The 21,127-nt window shown below is 39.9% G+C and overlaps 1 protein-coding gene across 15 annotated transcripts in view; it reads left to right on the top strand.

The window, feature by feature from the left end:
- The window catches only part of Ralgps2 (Ral GEF with PH domain and SH3 binding motif 2), a 123,793-nt gene that overhangs the window by 53,398 nt on the left and 49,268 nt on the right, over positions 1-21,127 (top strand). For all 15 annotated transcript variants that reach the window (XM_060364505.1, XM_060364504.1, XM_060364500.1 and 12 more), the window contains 3 exons: positions 4,270-4,359; positions 8,002-8,094; positions 12,760-12,886. In XM_060364505.1, coding sequence (XP_060220488.1) covers positions 4,270-4,359; positions 8,002-8,094; positions 12,760-12,886 — 310 coding nt within the window. The remainder of the gene's footprint in view (positions 1-4,269; positions 4,360-8,001; positions 8,095-12,759; positions 12,887-21,127) is intronic.

The following is a 21,127-nucleotide window of genomic DNA, read 5'->3' as shown; positions in this document are numbered from 1 at the left end:
TTGTAGTCATGTGCCACAGTACCTAGCTTTGCTGTTTATTTTTATTTTTTTAAATTTCTTTATGATTCTCATAAACATACCAGAAATATTTGAATAAACAAGTTGTGTAGCCATCCTTGCTCTTCGTCTTTGTAACATAGGCCATTATGTAATGTCTAAGTTCTCCTGCAGCTTTCCTCGTTGATTATGTCTTCCTGGAGGCACACATCCAGTGCAGGGAGCTTTAATTCATTTAATCTTTGATTGTCAGCACTTTCCAGGCTAAATTGAGCTATTCTTGATAATAGAATTTTTTCTGAATTTTGGTCTTTGTGAAGAATGTTGCTGTGGATATTCTGAGTCTTCTGCTGTGCTGGAGCAACAGATTATCCAGGCAGTGACTTCTAGCCAACTCTACCTTAAGTTCTTGTGTTCATATCCGAGTCCCTAACACTGAGTCTTTCTGATTTTTAAATTTTGGTGTTTTTAGAACTTGTTAATCCACAGTTTCCTCCTTCGTTATTTTTATGATTTGCACACGAATGAATCCAAGCATATTGACTGTTGGGTGTTATCTATAGGTTAGCAGCTAGTTTCATAGGTTTGGTCAGTTTGGGTCCTGTTAGCGAGAGCTGTAGGTTGCATTGTGCTTCATCAGGAGGCTCTGAGAGTGTCTGGTTGTCTTCTCATGAGGTTAGTGGCTGTTGGTTAAGTGCATCTAACTGAGGGTATTACAGGTGTGTTCTCATCTTATTCTCTTATTCACAGTTTGAAATGTTTGGTGCATATGATTCCCTGTACTCTGCCGAAGGTTTGGTCATGAGTCTTAGTATCTGCTTTGAAAACACTGCTAGGTAGAGTCTTTCAGATGCGCTCAGATGTAGCCTGTGGTAGCTCAGTAACCATTTGGTTTCCCATAGTGAGGGGAACAAGGACTATTTCTAACAGGAACTCAATGACTGGCTCTTTGACCTCCCCACCCCCCAAGGGAGGAGCAGTCCTGTTAGGCCACAGAGGAGGGCTTTGCAGCCAGTCCTGAAGAAACCTGATAAAACAGGATTGGATGAATGGGGAGGAGGTCCCCCCCATCAGTGGACTTGGAAAGGGGCAGGGTGGAGAGGAGGGAGGGAGGGTGGGATTGGGAGGGAATGAGGGAGCGGGATACGGCTGGGATACAGAGTTAATAAAATGTAACTGATAAGAAAAAAATAAAATTAAAAAAAAAAAAAGAAATGTTTGGTGCAGTGCTTTGAATGAGGTGGCCCTCAGGTTCATGTGTTTGAATGCTCGGTCCCCTGTTAATGGATCTGTTTGGGAAGGATTAAGAAGTGTGGCTTTGTTAGGGGAGGTGTGTTACTGGAAGGAGGGCTTCAAGATTTCCAGAGCCCATACCATTCTCAGTATCGCTCTCTGCCTGCTGCCTGAGGATCAGCATGTATAAGCTACTGTTGTTGGACCAGCTACTGCCTGCCTCCTGTCTTAAATGTGGACTAACCCACTAAACTGTAAGCAAGCACTCAATTCAGTGCTTCCTGTACAGGAGTTGCCTTGGTCTTGGTGTCTCTTCACAGCAGTAGAACAGTGACAAAGACCCTTGGGATTGGTATTTTTCATACCTATAGTTTGTTTATCCAGGCAGTCATTTTAAAAGAAGCACCCAAGGACTGAAGTTTGATTCTTTCCTATTATTTAGTAGTTTTAAAGATAATGATTTGATGTTCCATAATCTTTAGGTAGTAACCAAGTAGTTTTGATTCTGTCCTGTTCCCCTCTACCTCTCAGTTGTCACATTGTCCCATTTTCAGCCAGTAGGTGTCCTTACAGCTGTTTCCTTGAAATCTCAGGGAACTCCCTGATGCTTCAGGTTCTTAGGACCAGTTTTCCTTCTCTTCTATAATACATTTGCGTGTCCTTTCTCCCGTACCCTTAGGGAAACACAGCCCTGTAGTTTACTCACTTTCTTTATTCTGCATAACAAATCACAGTCTTAAAAATGACAGTAGTTGCATATTCCTGATCTGAAAGTACAAGTCTGAAATGCTCAAAAACCCAAAATGCACTAGTGATACCACAAGGAGACCTTTGTTCCTGACTTCATGTGATAGGTCTTACACATAGGTGTATTCACAACTATTCAGTGAAGTTGGTTTTAGCTGTATGTATAATGTGTGTATAAAGTTAGTGTTTACACTTGGGTCTCATGCCCAAGACATCTTATGTTTATACAAATGCTCCAAAATCCTAAAAATTTCTTTTAGGGTATGTTCAGCATATCCTAAGAACCAGCCACTACCATGACTGTGAAAAGCAGATGGGCTCACTGGCGCTCTGTGTGCCCTGATGCCCATTTTGATAGCTGAGCTCAGTACAGGCAGTATAGAGCATGCTTTCTAACCAGGAGAGGGCACCACTTCTCATTATAGATGGATATGAGCCACCATGTGGTTGCTGGGGACTGAATTTGGGACCTCTGGAAGAGCAGCTGTTGCTCTTAACCTCTGAACCATCTCTCCAGCCTCGGACTTTCTAATTTAATCTTAGTTCTGTGAATAAGTATTTAGTGTGTGCACAAGCTTATATTGATGCTTATCAGCAGGTTTAATGTCCAAAACTTGCTCTCAAGTAGCTCACTGGACAATAATGCCTAGCTTCCGGCATGAAGGCAGATTTACTTGTGTTCTTTATAGGTGAGAACCAGTTTTATTGGATATAAGATCCTTGATTCTGTTTTCTTTCCTTGGTTATTTTTTCTCCTGGCTTTGAGTGTATGTTGCTATTGAAAAGTTGGATGATAATTTTTTTCTTTAAAAATAATTTTCTCCTTTTGTTTTAAATGCCAAATGTGTTTTTAAGTCTAATAATGGTATCGAACTACTTCTTAGTTCTGGTTATTCTGGCGGTGTCCTCAGAAATACTTAGCCTTAATGGGGACTGTTTTAGTCTTCTTAGCAGAGGGTCTCAGAGTGGTAGTTCAGGCTCTACCAGGAGAATACTCTTGCAGTTGAGGCAGACAAGGTGTGGTCTCTGTGGAAGTCAGAACCAGCTTGGCTAATAACCTTTTCATGAAAGCAGTCCACGTGCTGCCCAGACTCAAAACGGGGTGTGATGGACACCACAACTTTTGATGAAAATGACAAAGAATTTGGATTTTAAAAATTTTATTTGTCTTAAAATGTGTCTAACATGAAATTTAATTAAGTTTGATTATGCAGTTTAGATTTGAATTAATTGCTTATATTTACTAAAGTACCTACTTCAATATTTGTAGTATAACTTTTGCTAGTTCATAAAATCTTATTAGGTAAGGGGAGCATTGTGGCCATTAGTATAAGAGGTATTATAATGACTTTGTAAAATATGTAATTTTATATGAACAAATTGCAATTATAGACACATATATGTCGACAGCTGTTTACAGATGAAAATTCCAGGAAAAATCTGTAATATTTCTCCTTTTTGAAGTGAAGAAATACAGGCTTTGGCATTGTGACTCTTCACGAAGACTTTTAACAATGTCCTGTTTTTAGATTTAAGTTCGAACCAACTTAAAGTATTTAGATTCTATTTTTGCAGTACGTGAATTAACGAATACTATATACATATTACGCCATTTGGTAAGCAGCAGACCTACTCGGCCGTCTAATGAATGTTTTAGAACTTCGTGTACACGTGCACATGTTCATGTGTGTTGGAGTGCATGCAGGCGGTCAGAGGGTAACCCAGAGTTGATTCTCCACGGCCACCACAGGGTCACGGGATCAAACTCAGGTTGCCTCCTTGCAGCTGTCATGGCATTTTTACCTGCCTCCCCCCCCCCCCCCAATCTTCTGAGCCATCTTAGCAGCCTCTGGTAAATGTTTTTTAGGTTTTGTTATTTTAAATTAAGGCTTCATTAGAATTAAAAAATATTATACAGTTTTTCTTTAAAGATTTATCTATCTATCTTTATCTATTTATTTATGGGTATGGTGTGTTTTGTGTACATGTCCATCTGCATACTAGACAAGGGATCATATGGGTACTGGGAGCTGAACTCAGGACTTCTGGAAGACTAGCCAGTGCTCTTAACTGCTGAGCCATATCTCCAAGCCCATCACAAAACTTTTCAAATGAAGTCTTAAATTTATATTTCATGATGTTTTCTTTTAGTTATAAGAAAACTATAGTCAAGGGCAGAAGAAAGTATGTTTAAAAATAACTATAGGAAGTATATCAAGAAGAATTTAAAATGCTAATTTTAATCTTGGTAAATCTTACCCTTTGGTTATTTTTTTTAATTTTCATTTTCAGGTAAGCTTTTGGGTTGTTCGAGAGATTCTCCATGCTCAGACCTTGAAGATAAGAGCAGAAGTTTTGAGCCACTATATTAAAACTGCTAAGGTAAGTATAGCTTGATCTTTAGCTCACCCACTCAGAAATGTTTTATGTGGCTGCTTATTGGTCCTGAAAAATAGCACCTGTTGAGTTCATTGAATGCCTCTTTTCTCTAATATTTGTAAAATATTAGGTTATGTTGAGGTGCCTGGAGAAAGTCATGTAGGATTTAGTTAGAGAATACATAGTGCTTTTTGTTACTGGGTTTCTTTACTTACCTACTTACATTATTAAATAAACCACCCAGCTATAAGTAAAATAAGGTTTTTAGGTTGGAGAGATGGCTTGGTGGTTCGGAGTACTTGCTTCTCTTCCAGAGGACTGCTTCACTTCCCAGCATGCCTTTGGTGATTTGATGTCTCTTTCTGATTTCCATTTCATGGACACTAGGCACTCACATAGTACACAAACACACGTGTATGAAAAACACTAATATACATAAAGTAAAGACATAAGTCTTAAGAAAAGATAATATTTTCAGACAGTTTTGCAGTAGACTATGCTGACTCTGAACTTGTGTTCACCCACCCTCTGACTCCTAATTAGTTGTGGAGTACCGTATCCTCCTAGACTCTAGTTTAAAAGAGTAGTACATACACTGCTAACAGGTACAATGAAGAGTTGCCGAGAGGCATAGGTAATAAATAGAGTTGGAGAAGCAGTATGGTTTTTAAGGATAATAGTTTCAAAGAGAGGAGCAGGACACTCCACAGGAAGATACTGAGATCAGCTTGTAACAACTCCAAATTCATGTGAACTTCACTAAGTGTGCTGACGCTTCCATTCTTCATCATTGTTGGAGATTCTTGTAATGGGGTTCCCGTCCCACTTTGTTTTCTCCTTCCTCCAATGTCCATTCTGTTTGTCTTTCTGAGTGAGGATTGATCCTCCTACCCAGGGTCCTCCTCCTTGCTCAGCTTCTTTAGGTGTACAGATTTTTAGTATGTTTATGTGTCTAATATCTACTTAGAAGTGAGTATATACCGTGTGTGTCTTTCTACTTCTGGGATACTTCACTCAGGATGATCTTTTCTAGATCCCACCATTTGCCTGCAAATTTCATGATTTCTTTGTTTTTAACTGCTGAGTAGTATTCCACTGTGTAATTGTACCACAATTTCTGTATCCATTCCTCAGTTGAGGGGCATCTGGATTGTTTCCAGCTTCTGGCTATTACGAATAAAGCTGCTGAACATGGTTGAGCAAATGTCCTTGTTGTATACTTGAGCGTCTTTTGGATTTATGCTAGGAGTGGTATAGCTGGATCTTGAGGAAGTGCTATTCCTAATTGTCTGAGAAAGCACCAGGTTGTACAAGTTTACATTTCCACCAGCAATGGAGGAGGGTTCCCCTTTCTCCACATCCTCTCCAGCATGTATTGTCACTTGAGTTTTTAATCTTAGTCATTCTGATGGGAAATCTCAGGGTGGTTTTGATTTGCATTTCCCTGGTGACTAAGGTGTTGAGCATCTCTTTAGGTGTTTCTCTGCCATTAGATATTCCTCTATCGAGAATTCTCTGTTTAGTTCTGTTTCCCATTTTTAATTGGATTACTAGATTTGTTGCTGTTTAACTTCTTTAATTTTTATATATACTGGATATTAGCCCCCTGTCAGGTATAGGGTTGGTGAAAATCCTTTCCCAGTCTGTAGGCTGTCGTTTTGTTCTGATGACAGTGTTCTTTGCTTTACAGAAGCTTTTCAGTTTCATGAGGTCTCATTTATTGATTGTTGATCTTAGAGCCTGAGCTGTTGGGGTTCTGTTCAGGAAGTTGTCTCCTGTGCCAATGAGTTCAAGGTTCTTCCGCACTTTTTCTTCTAACAGGTTTAGTGTGTCTGGTTTTATGTTGAGGTCTTTGATCCACTTAGACTTTAGTTTTGTGCAGGGTAATAAATATGGATTTATTTGCATTTTTCTACATGTAGACATCCAGGTAGACCAGCTCCATTTGTTGAAGATGCTGTCTTTTTTTCCATTGTATGGTTTTAGCTTCTTTGTCAACAATCAAGTATCCATAGGTGTGTGGGTTCATTTCTGGGTCTTTTATTCAATTCCATCTGTTTGCTATTCAAGTTGGGATTCTTCCTGTATTTTTCCTGAGCACGAGGAAACAATCGTATTCTAACATTCTGTGGCACTAGGTGGCAGGACTAGCCTTTTTACAAAAATGTTATAGGAATTTTTAAAAACATTCTTTGTGAGAAGCTAAGTAAGTACTAGTTTTGAACTAGAGAAAGTAATGGCTTTTCCCATAGATTCTAAATTTCTTTTTTTCCCCCTGATATCTTTTGTAGATTTTTCATTTATTTATATGTTTTTGTCCATATAACCTACCATTTTTCTACCAAATAAGTAAATTTCTCTCCAGACTCTGACTTCCATTTGACAGCTTTTGCTTCTGTTGCAGGCCCAGTTCCCAAATGTGGTCCTTATCAGTATTCAATCAGCTTCGGACACTTTGCCCTTTGTATTCAGCCTGTGATAAAATCTCAAGTAGGACTTTTCCTTTAATACCTGTTTTAGTCAGTATTCTCTAGCAAGACAGAACTGGTAGCATTCTGTATAAACTCGTATAAAGAGTCAAATATAAAACAGAAGGTAACTGGCTTACTTTATTGGCGGGACTGGCCAAGTCTGAAAACGTCAGGCATGACGATGACTGCGGACTCAGGCTCAAGTGGAGGCCGAAGTGGCAAAGTGGAATCTCTTCTTTTCCTTCTAGGTCCTCTGCATATTTTGGCATATATCAAGTCTAACGTGTTATTTAGTTGCCAGTAAATGTTTAGTGTACATTGATTTAATGGCTAGTCTACCGGCTAAATTATATAATCTTCTGTGAAGGTTTATATCCTGTTTCATGTCTGTTGTTTTGTTTTTATTTGCTTTTTTGGGGGTTTTAAATTAAATGCCCATCATAGGAGTTGTCTGGTAAAATGACTAACTGTAAAATGACTGGTATTTAGATGCTGCTTTTAGGGTAGAAGTGTTATGTGGTTTGACAGATTTGAGAAATCACTAGCAGTGTAAAGTGGGCTTCTTGAGAAATTAGTAGAACGTAATTTTTGATGTGTGCATACTGTAAGAACAATATTCCTTAATGAACTAGAGACAAATGATTTAGGGTCTTGGGTATAAAGAATCAGGAAATGAAGCAAGGAACTAAAGACAACATTTTTTTTTTTTTTAACTCTAGCCCTGGGATGTTAGGAGCACTGGGCAAGAAACCAGCCTGCATGGGCTCTTTCTTGTGGCTTGGTCCAGGAAGTAGACAACCAGTCATATTTCACTGCCAGAGATGCAGGTGCTCCCCAGAACTAAGTGCATGGCCATTACGGTCATGCCAGTTAACCTTGGTACCAAGCCATAGCTTCAGCTTTGAAAATATATTGCCAGTTTAGAGCTGGGGTTATTACCAGAGTGTGGGTGAAAAATGTTAAAGTAGAACATGGACATTATATTATGGGCCAAAAATAATTTTACTGGGTATCCTAGAAGGCAGTTCTCAACAATGACAGCAACAGCAATAAATACTGGTATACTGTCCACTGCCTAAATTGTGTTCTTCTGTATTTTCCTGCATTCATTTTCTTTAAAGTAACAACAACAACAACAAAACCAACACTTCTTCCTCCTGTTCTTAAATTTCAGAAACTATATGAACTTAATAATCTTCATGCACTTATGGCTGTGGTTTCCGGCTTACAGAGTGCACCAATTTTCCGGTTGACCAAGACGTGGGCGGTGAGTAACCCTGCAGAGTTTAATGAAACATTAGACTTCTGTGTGAAGATTTTATTTGTTTTGTTTTGTTTTCTAAGTCTTAGGTGAACATCATGGTTACAAATAAGAATTCTTAAATTGTCTTGCATGTTATTCTTTGACACCTCTATTTAAGATGGCGTAAACATTACCTTTGAGAAAGTTTGCTGTGGACCTGGAAGTAGATAGAGAGAAATGGGAAACTAAAGGTTTATGCCATAATGTTTTTCGATTTTTGGAGATGGGATCTGTGACCTTTGAGTTTTGTGCTGGTTGAAATGGTGTAGTAGGGCTGGAGAGATGGTGAGAAAAAATAATTACTACAGATATATCCTTAATTAGATGAAAAAAGTTCAGCCCTGAAGTGTTCAAGGAATATTTTTCCATGCAGGTGCACCTGGTTAGAGCTGCAGGTGAAATGGCAGATTGGGTGGTGGGGGGTCTGTAAAAGTTCCTCTGGCTGCTTTGGTTCTTTACAACCAAAGTCTTTTGTTGAGAATTTTGAAAGAAAGCTTTTGGAAGTTAGAAGAAAGAAGGAAGGACATGTCATCCAGGAGAGTATGAAAGTGCTGTGTCTAGGGAGGCATGGAAGATTAGTGAGCTTTATAAAGAAGAGTTTTGGTCATGAATTTAAAGTGAAAGCCGCCAACAGTTAAGGTACTTTCTAGGTTCAGGCTCCATGTAAATATGGGTACTGGTGAGGGATGTATTTAACTAAACCGGAGGCTTTTCAGCCTAAGTGTTTGTACCGGAGAGATCTAGGTCACAAGAAGTAAAGAGGGAATTTAAGAGTTGTCTCATTGAAAGACTAGGAAACTGAGTCAAGCAAAAAAGGTGAGAAATGATAAACAGTGAAAAAGAAGTGACACATGACAGGGACCACGAAAGTCACAGTAAAATCCCTGCTGTGTTTTAAGAGGACAGAAAAGCGGGAAAAATGGCAAAAAGATTGTGAGCAGTAATACTTATAAGGGAAGTGATGGTTCACAGGCTCTTCCCCCCCCCCAGCTTCTAAAATTGTAAAGACTTAAGAGGAAGTTGCTTGCAGGTCTTAAATGACAGTAACATACAGTGTTACTTCTCGGTGTTCTCTTGTCTAAAATAGTAGCCCTGGGTGACTGCTAATTTCAAATCATTAAATCTAACTGTTCCTCAGCACTACTAACTACACTGCAAGTACTAAGGTCTGTTGGCTGGCGGCCATTGTATGGACAGCACAAACGTAGACTCCCGACGTCACACAAAATCTACTGGCCAGTGAATCAGTCCCGTAACTTTATAGGTGCTGAGGACTTGGGAGAAGAAAATGGGATGATAAGCTTGGAGAGATTTTGAAAGCTCAAGAAATAAGAATTAGGTCTAAGCCCCGCACAGGCTTTTGCAGGGTCTGTAGGGAGGAAAGGGTGCTTGCTGAGGTGGATGGGGAAGGCGAAGGGCGGAGGTTATCCGAGCGACTCTGCGTTACAGTAGCTGTAGGTGGGAAGGTCTGGGCAGAGTATAGACGGTCTCAGGTCGGCGGAAGAAGGCGGCTGTTTTGTACCCATTGGGGTTGAGGAAAATCTTGAGGGCTTTTGTCTGTTTGGGGTCAGAAAGCTTATAATACCCTATTACTAAGTGAAATATTAGGAACATTCTCTCAATATTAAAGAAAAAGGTGCTTATTTTCACTGTTTTTGTTCAACACAGGGCACTTAGCTGCTGTAATAAAATAAGAAAAAAATTTTTTGATGAGGAATGGGGGAGGGTAATTGTTTAGATTAATTTGCTTGTCTATATGGAAAACTAAATTATTTTAAAAGAATTTATTAAAAAACAGTGAAAAGTCCCCTAAAAATTAAGCAGAATTATCATGCAGTCCAGTAGTTCTGCTTCTGGACTTGTGCCCAAAAGAATTGAAAGCACAGATATAAACATACTTTTGCACAAATGTTTGCAGCAGCCAAAAAGTAGAAATAATCCAGGCATCTGTAAGTAGATGAATGGTAGAGGAGTGTGATGTGCTGTATATATAAAGTAACAGTATCATTCATCCTTACAAAGGACACTCTGCAAGGCGTGCCGTACAGATGCACCATGTGAAATGTACAGGCGTAAAATGATTAATAGGATTCTATTTATTTGAGCGGCCTAGAGACAATAGAACAGTGGTGGCCAGAGCCTGGGAGAGATGAGAAAGGGGTTACTGGATAGTGGCATATAGAAGTGTTACATGTAATAGTTACCTTTTCCTGTTGCTGTGCAACACCTGATTTTGAAACAGCTTGAGAGAGGAAGGTGAATTTAGAAGTCACAGCTGGAGCTCCTTCATCAAGGCTGTTCAATGAAACGGAGCCCAAGTCAGTACAGGAAGCAGGCATAACCTTCAAGGCTTGCTCCGCAACTCATTTCTTCTGGCCAAGACATAAGTCCCAAAGATTCCACAGCCTCCCCAAATATACCACTAGCTCAGGTGCTGAAACAAATTAGGCCATGAAAGGGACATTTCAGATTTAACCTAAGACAGTAAATGCCTCCTATAAGATCACGTGGGAAAGTCTTTTAGGAAGCAGTGCACATTCTAGTGGAAGGAAGTTCCGTCATTGAGGGTGGTCCCTCATACACACACATTCCTAAATTACCATGAGGTAAGCACATGTTCTCTGCCATGTCTACCTCATCACAGACCCAAAGCAGTGGGGCCGCAGTTAAATATGTTCTTCCTTGCGTGTAGATGTATCTCATATCTCAAGTTTTGTCATACCTAATGGTGGTCCCAAGAGCCAGGACTGTCGCTGTAACTGTACCTGCTGGTATGTTTCAGGGCCTGTGGAGTTAGTTTGTGAGCAGTTTGGGAAAAGTGGAGAAACAGCCCAGAGGAAGTTTAGAATCCTAAGCGTGGAGCTTAATGAGGCAGTTATGGTTGGAACTTAGAAGACCAGGGTAGAGATTCAGATGTGTGTAAAGATGAAACTCATGAGGTCAGAGGCCATTCACTTTACATTCTGATACAAAACTGCTGTATTCTGTCCATGCCTTGAAACTTTGTAGAAGGCTGAGTTTGCTGCTAATGCACTAATTAATCTGGCAGAGGAAATTTTTAGGTGCACCAATTTTTCAGCAGTGGCATAGGAACAAAAGGAACAAAAGGCAGAACAGAAAGTTTTTAAAGACTTGCAGGTTTGTTACAGTTGAGATCAAGGAAGGTGTGCTATTGCTAAAAAGATTAGCAGCACTGAAAACAAACCAAGCACTGTGCACCTTTAGTAATGGAAGACCCCACTCACCATAAGCTCAGGCTTCTGTTTTAAAAAGAGACTCCTGGGGGATGCTTCCAGACAGTCTCCTAAAGAGTCACTTCCCTGGAAGAGTTTTTCATGTCAGTCATGTAGACTTTCAGAGGCTGTTGCAGCCATGGGTTATGGTACAGATCACGCGTGTGAGAAACTTCAGAGTTGCCCATGTATAGAATACAAGAGTTGTAGGGTCGTGGAAGCTTCCACCAATATTTCAAGCAGTATATTTAAATAAGATTAGAAGATCTCTGCATACATACCCTAAAATTGAAGTGTATGCGGTTGTGAGAATGAAGCTAAAGCTGCAGTGAGGACCCCAGAAAACCAGAGATGTTAGGAATGTAAAGTACAGCGCAGAGAACTCGCAATTGTTCAGCAGAGGTAGCTCAGAGGAGTAGCCACGTGGACTACCATGAGCAAGGCCACGTGGGTGAGCCTCCCCAAATTCTCCAAAGCTCAGTTCATATCATCATTTCCCCTGGGTATTGCACATCAGCTGTAGGGTTGAACATTTGCCCTGCTGCATTTTTCTACTTGGTCAATTCCTTCTTTACGGATTCCCTAGTCTTTGTTTCTGGAGTGAAACATGTCCTCTGCTAGTGTGTTTTCAAAGTCTATTGCTTTCTCGTCATCGTTGTCATCACTGTCATTGCTGTGACAGAATAGTAACTTCAGAGGCTTAAGGAAAGAAAGTTTTCCAGTCTGTAGAATGACAGAACACACAGACACCTGGCAAATTTGAGTTAGCATTGTGGGTGCTAACCTTGCTCGTCTTTTACTTCCTTGCTTATTTGCAGTGGTCTCACAGGAGATGCACTGCACGTCGTCTTTTCAGGCCGCCAGAAACAAGCTCTTGTTAATGTTACCTGTTATAAGTGCTGGTGAAAAAAACGTCAGAAGTTAAAAAAAATTACTCAGTGGAGACTTCCTGCTCCTGTTGACAAGCCACAGCTTGACTTGTCTGGAAAAGTTGTCACTTACATCACAAAATTGAGTGTTTCTTAGAGAGTATGAAAGAATGATTTTTTTTGAGGAGGCAGTTAATTAAAATATTTGAGCATTTGAGCTGTGTGTATACACATTATTTTAAATTAGAAAAGAACAACAAATATTGCTTAATTACATAAAGTAGTAAAGATGAGTGTGTAACAGTTTGTCACTTAGTGCATTTGTGTGCATATGAAAGTGAATTTATAAATACTTGGAATTATTAATACATGTGTCTGATTTTGTTTATGTTCTAACACAAAAATTATGGAAAGTATAATTTTGAAATTAGACTTTGGACTTTAAATAAATACAGCTTCCGTTCTTATCTTTGCTACAATAAAAATGGAACTTGTAAATAACTTAGGCTTTTCTATTTGTTTTTTAGTTATTAAGTCGAAAAGACAAAACTACTTTTGAAAAATTAGAATATGTAATGAGTAAAGAAGATAACTACAAAAGACTCAGAGACTATATAAGTAGCTTAAAGATGACACCTTGCATTCCCTATTTAGGTGAGTGATGTCACTGTGTTTTTGTTATTCGTAGTTGTTGCTCTTTCCGAATCAGTCATTTTTATGAAATGCAAAGTATTTTCTAAAGTGCATGTGTAAAATTTCTAAGCTGAAAAAAAATTAGGTAAAGAAGTGTTTCCCTTTCCACCTGAAATGCTTTTCGTGTTAAATGGGCCTTTTGTCTCTAGGTTCCCCATAGAGTGTACAGTTAATTTAGAAATTGGCCATATGGTAAATACATGTTTTAGCTATTTTAGTAATGCTTTTAAGGACTGACAAAATCAATGTGTTACAGTGTGAAGTTTAATATATTAACTGATGGCATTGATCCAGGCTTCCAGGTAGTAGACTGTTGGTGTGAATTCTGATGAGTGCCTTCAGTTAATTATTGGTTAATTATTAATTAACCAATATAATAATTAATAATTATTCAGTTAATTATTATTGTTTACCTAAATGAATTGTTTAAGTGTGGAAATTTAGCTTACTTAGTGCATGACAGTTTTGTATTTATTATTTGATAAGAGTTTATGTCTTTATATATTACAGTATTAATAAGTTCCAAAAGTATTTAATAACAGTATAGGTTTTCTCAACAAAATAAGAATAATGCTTTGTTGAATATCTGATTTAAAAGAGGTCCAGAATAAGCTCTCCTTTTAAATTTGTATGTAAAGATATAGGAAATGCTGTGGGTGATACATATTTAAGATCCATCAAAATAAGTTTGGTTTGCCTCTGTCGAGATTCTTCAATTGATAAACATTTGTTTCTCATCCCACTACACATCTCTTTTCTACCGTTTATGTAGTTACTTGCAGTAGACTTCAAGGGAGCAATTTCTGAGAATATAAGTGTTATTTGTTTCAGATATCTTTAAAGTCTTTACATTGTTAGTGACTAAAAGGCAGACTCAGAGGCGGTATAGAAACATCTGTCTGTCATAGCAGCAGTCTGAGGTCTCAGAGAAAACATGATAATCAGAACATTGTGGGATGTCCTGGGATTCTTCTGGTGGGGTAGAGATGTATTTGACACTGTATTTAAGACATAGCATAATGTAGTTAATGGCCACCACATTTTTTTTTTTTAAGATCATAGCCTAGCTGTACCCATATTTGGAAATGTAATTTGGGGGAAAAAAAAGGATAAAGGAGTTATAAAAACTGTGTCTTTGTGATCTGTAAGTTCTTACAAATAAACCTTTTGTTATATAGGATCATTAGACTGAGAATTGGTGACCCTCAGTTCTCAAAAGGCTCTTCTGTGTTTAGATTCCAGTCTGTTTCCTTTTGAGTGAAGTGATGTCTTTAACCCACCTACTTTGAGAACCAGGGGCCCTAGAGGTAGAAATCTGACTTAGAGTCCCAAGGACTCCTTCATAACAGCCCCGGTTGTCTAATGTGTCCTCCTAGCATTGCCAGGTATACCTGCTCAACTTGCTAATTCAAAGTTTACTCATTCTGAATTATCTTCTCACTGAATTTGTTTTTCAATGTTAAATGCCATAATCTGTCACCTTCTAGGAAAAAGTTAATTTTTAAAATTAGGAATGAGAAAAATGACAAATTAATTCTTATGCTATTATTTCTAGCTCTGGGATCTTTGTTCTCTAATCGTTTTCTAGTGGAAATTTAGTACAGAAGTTTAAGCTATATGTGAGCATACATTCTTGTGTGTTCACAGAGCCGTGTAATTTGTGAACCTCTGTGTATGCGGAGAAAAAGAAAGTTAGTGAGTAGACTCTGGAGAGGTGTTGAGTTGGAGACAGCTCCTTCTCTTCCAGCCTCGGGCCCTGAAGCACTGCCATTCCTTTTGGGTCAAAACTCTGATGTGAAGATGTTAATTTGTAGAAAATACAGAAAACACTGGAACTTTTTGTTTGCTTGTTTGTTTGTCTTGGTTGGTCTCCCAGGCTCCCTTTCTTTTTGTATGCGCTTGCATCTTGGAGTCTCACTTTTCACTGTTACTGTGTCTTTTTCGTTACCCCAGGAGAAGGACCCCACTGCTGCTGTCAGTTTTTAGGGTGCTGTTGTCTCTGTCCTCACCTACTTGACAGTGTCCCATAAGTTTTCTTCTCTGTACTTCTCAGACTGCATCTTGATTTTGTGATTAAGATGCTAGTTATTTCTGCTCTGGAAACTCTTCCCAGCCTTTCTTTACCTCTTCCTGAATTTCTGTGCTTTGTTTCGTTGGCTGCTCTCTCTTAAATATGGAGCCATATAAAGATGTCTGTTTAATTTTTTCACACTATACTCTTGAGTTCAGTGGAGTGAGCTCCCTCAGGGTTTGCCGTATATTACTTAATAACCCCTGCTCCGGGCTGGGCCTGTATGTCTGTCTACTTAATTTTTACAGACTAAAATACCAATCAGTTGACTTGAGATACTTCCGTTGACTCCTAGGTGAGCAGGTGCTTATGTGAACTCCTCTCCTCCCCTGCAGAATGATCCCATCTTACCTTCTAACCACATCTGCACACCATTGTATACTTCTGAACATTACAAAAGCAAGCAGTTGAGTAGAAACTTTGCTCTGTTGAGATGGGTCTCACTATGTGATTCTGGGTGGCCTGGAACCTCCAAAGATCTACCTGCTCTGCCTGATGGAAAAGTGTGCAGCATCACGCCCTGCTAGCACATGGTTGTTTATTGAACTAATCAGATGGTCTTTTTCTGGCTTTCCCCATTGTTCAACAGTGTTCTTTTACTTCTGTTTGAATATAATAAATGTACTTGTGTGGAAATTTTGCATGATTCAGCTCTACAGCCTGCAGTTTTCTTTCAGTGTCTCAGCTGACACCAACATTTACTTAGCCCTGTGCTTGGTGCTAGACTCCTAACAAGGGATACAATGGACTTTGTCTCCTCCCTTGTGGACTTAATAGCGCTGAAATACAAACCTATGGTTTGTTACATTTCACCTCCTTCTCCTTCAAATATGTGCACAAATTAAAAACCAAAGGGAAGTTGAATATGTGATACATACATATATCTTAGCCCTCAGGAAATAGAGACGAGAGGATCATGAGTTTGAGGCCAAACTGAGTTTTGCAGATGAAGGCCTGTTACTTTATAAACAAGTAGTTGGGGATTGGTATGATTCTGTTGAGACCATATATTTAAACATCTGCATGATTTTATGTGTTGGTAGTTCTCATATGGTTCATTCTTACTTTGTTCTGTGAAGAACATCTAGAATGAGAAGATATGGAACATTTGGTATAAACACTAGGTAGACTTGACAAATGAAGCTAATCACATATGTAATTATGACTCAGTTTCCAGCTTGAAAATTGTCCTTTTCTGGTAATGACAGTTTTGTTCAGTAGCAAACCATTTGAGTAAACTTGATCTGTCAAAGCATACGTGTTTTTTTGTTTTATTATTTAAGTTTATATGTGTGTGCACTTACGTGCGTGTACACTGCTTTAGTACATATGCGCATATGTACCTAAAGGGTGTCAGACTCCTTGGAGTTGAAGACATTTCCAGATGCCCAGCTTGTGACATAGATGTTGGCATCCAAATTCCCATCCTCAGGCTTGTAAAGCAAGCACTCTTAACCCCTGAGCCACCTCTCCAACCCTTATACATGGTTTTTTTAAAATATGAGGGGACTGGAGAGATGGCTCGGTGGTTAAGAGCACTGTCTGCTCTTCGAAAGGACCTGGGTTCAATTCCCAGCACCCACATGGCAGCGCACTACCACCAATTCCAAGGGATCTACACCTTCACATTAATCCACATAAAATAAAATTAAATTATATTTAAAAAAGAAAATATGAAGCAAACCTCATATGACTTATTGACTATTTAGTTCGTATTATAGGCAAATGGTTCATTTTTGTTTTTCATTTCAGATCTTTAGTACTGAAACATGTAGAAAGAGGAGGATTTACTGCTAATTTGTATCCTATACTGGTATTTTTTAATTTTAACTTCATTTGAAATTAATTAGGTCTTGAGTTTTCAGGACTTAACTTTCCTTGATTTTAGAATCCTTTTCTATTCATGGAAAATAGAACAGCTTTTAAAAAACAAGTTCTTACAACATACTGTACATTTGATGAGACAGAAGCTGCTGAAGATGTTGGAAAGTAAGATTTCACTGTTCTTTTCATACTCAATTTCATAATGCTTCCCATTCTCCCTTTTGTCTGTAAGTTTCTTACAGAATGGTGTCATCAACCAAAGGGATCTGTAATACAGAGAGAAAGGGTAATGCCAAGCAGGTGTTGCATAGCAGAGAGGAGTGCTAAACTAACAGTGCTTTCAGGGCCATTACTAGCTCAGCAGGCATATATAGTCCTATCACACAGTCCTGGAGACTAGTGCAGTGTCCAGAACCTATAGCAAGGTGGAAAAGAGAACCACAGCCTGACAGGGACACACAGCACATGTCCACACACACCACGCACATATACTAATAAAGCATTTTAAAACTAAAAAAACATTAAGTTAGTAATAAAGACCAACCATTCATTATAAAGATTTTTTCTTTCTAAATGGTTGTTAGCCATTTATATAGTAATGAGATTCGTCCATGTTGCCAAAAGGGTCAGTAATTCAATGTGGGCTAAGTTTCAGGAAGTAGAAAATACTCTTTTGGCACTCTACTCATTCTCCCTAAAACGATCTCTTCTGTTGGTTTGCATTCAAAGTAAAAAGTGTTCACTTGGACAATCTAGTTAAAAAAAATCTTAAAACAAGGATGCGGTTTGTCTAGAGAGGAATAGTTTGGCAAATGTCAAGGAAATTTTTGTTTTATATGAGAGTTGTTGCTTTAAATCTAAAAACCATTAGCAGCATTCATTTGTCCTTGTCACTGGAGAGTGATCTTAAGGGGCCTGTTGAAGAATTTGGCATGGAAGTTCTGCTTTGCTGCAGAGAGAAAACTAGAACATTGCTCAAAAGTAATTTCGTTTTGTGAAACATGGTAAATACTTTTTCATGTGTATTTTCTAAACCTCATTTCTGCTTAGTTCATGTAATGGAAAAAATGCAGTAGCACAACCAGATTAGAATATGTTCTGAGAAAGGCATAGTTGAGCACTGGAAGTAAGTGAATCGTGGCACTGTTAAGAGAAGCAGAGCATAGAAGTTTTTGTGAACCCTCCAGCCTTTTTGTAGACATCAAGTAAACTGTTTTGACTTACGGAGACACAGTTCCCTCAGTCTTAAAGACACAGCTCTTTCCATATCCCCCTTTACATTTCAACTGAAATGTCACATTTTCAGGGGAAGATTCTTCTCCTCCTCCCCCCCCCCAAACACAGAGTTTCATTCCCTCCACTCCCATCCATTCCCTTTCAACCCACGTGTGTAAGCCCTTACTTGTCTTTGGATTGTTTGGCTGGCTGGTTGGTTTGGTTTGGGGGGGGGTGTTAGCATGTACATAAAAAAAAAATTTAATAGATACTCGCTGAGTCAGAGGATCCCCTTCTGGCCCCTGGAGTTGTTCTGGAAATTTGTTTTCATCTCCGTTGTGACACAGTACTGTGTTCCCGTGGCAGGTTTACAGCCCTTTGGGTGCTCACCTCAGCTGGCAGCTGTACTTACTCAGCACTGTCCTTAGGGCTCTCCGAGGGTACGCAGTACTAAATGTGGCCGTAACAACAAGGAATATGGCGGATAGCCATACTTACTGAATAGCTCAGTTTCCTGTGTTGGAGGAGATGTGTATTGTTTCCCAGAGTAGATTTTAAATCTGTTTACCAGTTAATGAAGTTTAAGGCTTAATATTGGTTCTTTGTGAATTTTATATCATACACCCTTCCCACTTATTTCCCCTCCCCCATACCTACCCTCCATCCTGGCTACCTCCCCCTCAACAGAAAAAAACACTCATTGTGGAAGCTGTAGTGTGTCTCGGTGTGTTCCACACACTATACCCTTTTGTCCACACTTCTTTGTTTGCAAACGTTCATTGCAATGACTCATTGGTCTAGTACAAGGCCTCTGACTTCTACACCCTATTAATACTGGAACCTTACTGGGCATCCTCTCAGATATCCTGTTGTTGCCCTGTGTCATGGAGATCCTATGGTTTAGGATTTGTAGGACTCGCTCCATCTTGCACTCCAGCAGTTCACCAATAGGATAGATGTTGGGGTGGGCCAATTCAAAGCCCTTGATCATCTGGGCCTGAGAGGTATCTGAGCTAGTCAGCCTGCCAGATCTCCTGCACTTAGGCCCTGAGAGCTAGCTCGCCAGCAATAGTCCCCACCTCACCCCTGAAACCAGAGTCAGCTCTACCCTGCCCAGTTGAGGTGTAGGGTCTGCCAGTGAGGAACATGGCCAGTTTTCCTACTCCTACGACCCTGGGACCAGCTCTTCCGCCTGCCATAGATGGTGAAGGGTTGGGGAGGGAAGGCGGACATTCCTCCCTTGTCTGTGCCACTGCCCAGCAGGCAAGAGACAGGGCCAGCTCACCATCAACTTCCACATCCATGGCTAGTGCTACTGTGCTGCCTAGGTGAGATGCAGGGCCTTGTCTCCTGAGTGCCACCGCAGGTGACGGTGACAGGCAGGACCAGCTCCTGCTCTCAAGACCCCATCAGTGTCAAGTCTGCCACCTACTGCTGGTGGAGAGGACAAAGGGAGGGGAGGGGCTTTCTCCCTCGCCATTGCTACTACATAGCGAACAAGAGGCAGGGCCAGCTCACCTGTAACCTATGTCCACAGCCAGCTCTGCTATGCTGCCCAGGTGAGGTACAGAGCCTGCTCTCCTGAGAGCTACAGCAGGTGAGAGCCAGAGCCATCTCTGATGACCTCACAGCCAGCCCTCCTGCCTGGTGTAGGTAGTAGCAGGGTAGGGAGGGGGGGACGTCATCTCTTTCTTGTTCTTGTCAGCTCACAGCAGCCAAATGGTGGGGCCAGCTTTCTGCTCATGCCCTTGGTTCCCTCTTTACCAGTGCCCACCATGGTCAGCTCTACTGTGCTGTTAGGTGAGGGCCAGGGCCTGGTCTCCTGAGTGCTGCAGCTAATGAGGGGCAAGGCCAGCTTTCCTGCTCTCAGGACTCCAGGGCCAGCTCTCCTGCTATGGCCAGGTCAGGGATAGGTGGGGCCCATTCTTCCCAGTTCTTAGATATCAGTATATCTCCAGGGAGCAGACCAGACCAGAGACATCTGCCTGGCCTTTGATGGTAACACGCTCCTGCTGCTTAGGGCCACAGACTTGTATGTGGCTCCTGGTGGCAGCACAGATGGTATTTCAGTCACTTTTCTGGGAGCTCAAGAGTAATCTGCATCACCTTTATGACATAGTAGAATGTATCCGTTAGACAGTTTGAGAACTTATTTCTGTTTTCTAGTTTATGTGTTTACTTTCATCTTATTTTGTTTTAATTCTGTGACAGTTCTATAAGATTTGTCTCTGTTGTCATATTTGGGTTAAGTGAAATGCTGGTAGATTGCAAAGTGCCAGTGGTATTAGGTTATAACTTTACTAGAGGTTTTCATTTGCCCTGGATACATGAGAAACACTGATCTGTGAGCATGCATTGTCTGCGTGAGTGGCCGTCCATGTTAAGCCATCTTTGTGTGTGGGCAGGTTGCCTTGCTCATTTTAGTTTCATTTTGATGGTTTGTTGTTTTTTTATATACTTAAAAAAGTATACTTACTTATGCACACTCTCGCATCTTTAAAACTTTAGCTTTGCAAGTAAGTTAAGGGATGATCAGTTTTAAGAAGTGAATATATTATTGGGAGGAAGTTGTTCTGGAAGGCCCCTAATAAAACAGTGTTGATTGAGAAGATGAGATAGACAGAATAGGACTGAGGTCTAGTCATGCTGTAAGGTTCAGTTAGCAGTTCAGACCTGCCAAGGCCTATTGATTTTGCTTTAAGGCTGTTGCATCCTCACTGTGAGGAAAATGTCTTTAACTGATTGTTGAAGTTGTTTAAGCTGTAAGTATACAGCTTATAGAGCTGTCCAATCTTTTTCACAAGTAATAGATTTCTTTTTTCATTCATTCATTCATTCATTCATTCATTCATTCATTTTGCCACTACTATGAAGCATACTCAGGCCTTCAAGCATGCCAGGTGCATACTCTGCAACCAGGTTATTCCCAGCCTGTAGTGGGATAAGGGAGTAATGAATACATTTAGAATCGTAATTAAGCTGTATTAATAATTTGGTGTATTGATGATTCTATTTTGCGTTACCAGTATCCTACTGCTTTTGTCGTTACATAATGTGTAGACCAGGAGCTCTTGGCATTAGCATACCATGAA

This window comes from Meriones unguiculatus, chromosome 11 (assembly GCF_030254825.1).
Source record: "Meriones unguiculatus strain TT.TT164.6M chromosome 11, Bangor_MerUng_6.1, whole genome shotgun sequence".
Classification (NCBI taxonomy): Eukaryota; Metazoa; Chordata; class Mammalia; order Rodentia; family Muridae; genus Meriones; species Meriones unguiculatus.
This window is presented reverse-complemented; position numbering and strand designations above follow the sequence as displayed.